The 2,542-nt window shown below is 31.4% G+C and overlaps 1 protein-coding gene across 1 annotated transcript; it reads right to left on the minus strand.

Annotated features, from left to right (window-relative positions):
- Positions 1 to 780: 780 nt before the first annotated feature.
- Positions 781 to 2,204, minus strand: LOC129874380 (protein MIZU-KUSSEI 1). Its single transcript, XM_055949662.1, has one exon. It carries the CDS (start codon positions 1,884 to 1,886, stop codon positions 1,119 to 1,121), a length of 768 nt encoding a protein of 255 aa, XP_055805637.1. The 5' UTR covers positions 1,887 to 2,204; the 3' UTR covers positions 781 to 1,118.
- Positions 2,205 to 2,542: the final 338 nt, after the last annotated feature.

The raw sequence follows: 2,542 nt of genomic DNA on the forward strand, positions 1-2,542 counted from the left end.
TATTTTTGCCTGAAACTTATACACATATATGACTAAGTTTAGCTACGTAAAACTTCAAACACCGTATGTCTGAAATGAATAGACTTTTAAAAATTGAGTACAAGTTAAATAGCTTTGTTTAAATAGAATGCCATAGTATTATTTTATCCTTTTTAGTATGAGAAAAATAAAATATTTTACTAATTATACAAAACTAAATCCAAATGCCACCTTAAACTTCGGCTAAAAGGTGAGATTAAGTGATTTCAATTTCTAAATGAGATGACTAAGCATATAACTAAATTAGACAACATAACACTAATTAATTAGACTTAATACCCCTCTCTTTTTGTGTTTAATTTTAGCTACTCTCATGTTTCCCAAATGACATATATCTTTTGATCATGGTAGCTATCATAATGATAGGAAGTTAGGGATATTAATTTAAATATTCGCCCGCTCAAAAAATAGCCGACTAATATAATATATATATATACATAAAAGCTAGTGATTATAAATATTTTTAATAGACCAACTAAATATACAACTTGTTAGAAGAAAAATAAGGAAACAAGGAAAATCATCACCTACATAATCAAGATGCCAAGATAAGATATAACACACTTAACTAATCTCTTTCCTAGATTTACTTCATTGGTGTAAACTTGTAGAAAAAGTCCAATCTATCTTGTTATTTTTTATAATAACTAATAGACTTAGATCAAAATGAAGAAAATAAAACTCAGTCAACAAAATCTAAATGAAAATAAGATTCATAAAACTCTTGAAACAAAAAGAGAGTACAAAAGTTTACTTCATTATCTTTAACTTCAACAAAACTAGAAAACATAATCTATACATATATAGCTCACACACCCCCTCCATATCATTAATTTGTTTCCCCCATTCCCTCATAGTACATAAAGCAAACCAAAAATACATAATTATACCCATATTTCCCCCTTCCAAATTCATCATAAAAATACTAAAAACTAACCTCTTATGTCTTCATAAGAACTTATGCTCATATAGTAATAATACATATAACAAGTACTTAGTGAAATAGTCGATGAATATAAGTCGGTGGCGTATGCTCGATAATACAGTTGAGATGCGCAAGTTGATCTGAACGCCACAGTTTAAACCCTAAGCAAATAAAGGCTAAGTTCAGGACCACCATGACCATCAGGATTCATCATGTAAAAGGCCTCAGAATCTTTTGACCCGACTACTCTTTCAAATTTAGCCCTCATATACATTAATTCACCTTCTGACCCAATTCCATCACCATCACTTGGTAAAACTCCAGCACCCATTGAAACAGGCCCAATAGAATTCAAAATCTTCCATTCTTCAGGCCCACATTCTCTTTTCATTGCATAGCCACATTTCCTACCATTACAATATGTCCTCCATATTGGCTCTTCTAGCAATTTCACACTTTTTTTCCCAGTCCTCTTATCTGATTCCAATGCAATTCTAACCAATCCAGAAGCCATTTCTCTAACCAAATGACTAGTAGGAGTGGCCATTTCTACAAAAAATGCAGGGGCCAATTTAGGATCTTCTTGAAATGCAAAATGAACATGTCCCCTTCTATACCCAAATAAAGTACCAACAACTTTAGTCCCAAGCCCAATTTGAGTTCTGTTCTTACCAAATGTAAGAGCAGAACGAAGTTTAGAAACTGTCGATCGCGACAGTTTCTTTCCTGTGGATGCATTCGCTGTTGTTGACAACGAATGCATTCCAAAATACTCTTCTTCGCCTCTAAGCGAAGAAGAGGGGAAATCAGTCAAGTAAACCTCATCATCATACTCTTCATCCTCAACTTTTTTCTTGAAATTGAAGTACCTTCTTGAAAAAGAGAAGGACTCATGATGGTTCTTAGCCATTATTGTTCTCATTTGTTTGAAATTTGAAGTAAAACAAGAATACAAGAGAAGATGGGAAAATATGAGAAGTTGTTTTTGTTTCTTTTATGCTTTTTTGGGGTCTAATATTGTGGTTTTTATGGGGTTTGAAAGTGATTTATTTTTTAAAAAAGTTAATTTGTTGGACTTTGGGAAATGAAGGAATTTTAGTAGCAGAGAGAATCCGACAAAAGAAGAAGGTGAGCAGCCCTACCTAACTGTATCAAGAAAGAAAATGGAGCACAGAGAACAAGAGAGGGAGACAGAGGAAACATAAAAGAGAATGTGAAATTGGGAAAGATAAATAGTAGTGCTGGAATGTAAAAACTGAATGGAAAAAGAATTTACTCCTTTTAATTTGTTTCTCCTATTCAGAATTATACACATAAATAATAATAAAAAATTAATCTTGTGGTAATAAACTATAATATTTCAGTCCCTTCGAGGACATTTGATAAAATATACTAGAAATATCTGAAATGTACAAAAATATATTTTAATCTAATAGTCGTAAATATATCGTGTAGAAAATTGAAATTAAAGAATTGTCCAAAATAGAGAGGAGATATTCTTTTTAAAAAAATTGATTTAAATGGAAAATAGGACAAATAAATTAAAACGAAAGAAGTATCCGATAAGATTTTTGATTC

The sequence above is a fragment of the Solanum dulcamara genome, chromosome 2 (genome assembly GCF_947179165.1).
Source record: "Solanum dulcamara chromosome 2, daSolDulc1.2, whole genome shotgun sequence".
Taxonomy (NCBI): domain Eukaryota; kingdom Viridiplantae; phylum Streptophyta; class Magnoliopsida; order Solanales; family Solanaceae; genus Solanum; species Solanum dulcamara.

Bases quoted from the DNA above. Each gene is read 5' to 3' on its own strand.
- LOC129874380 (XM_055949662.1), bottom strand. From the start codon at position 1,886: ATGAGAACAATAATGGCTAAGAACCATCATGAGTCCTTCTCTTTTTCA.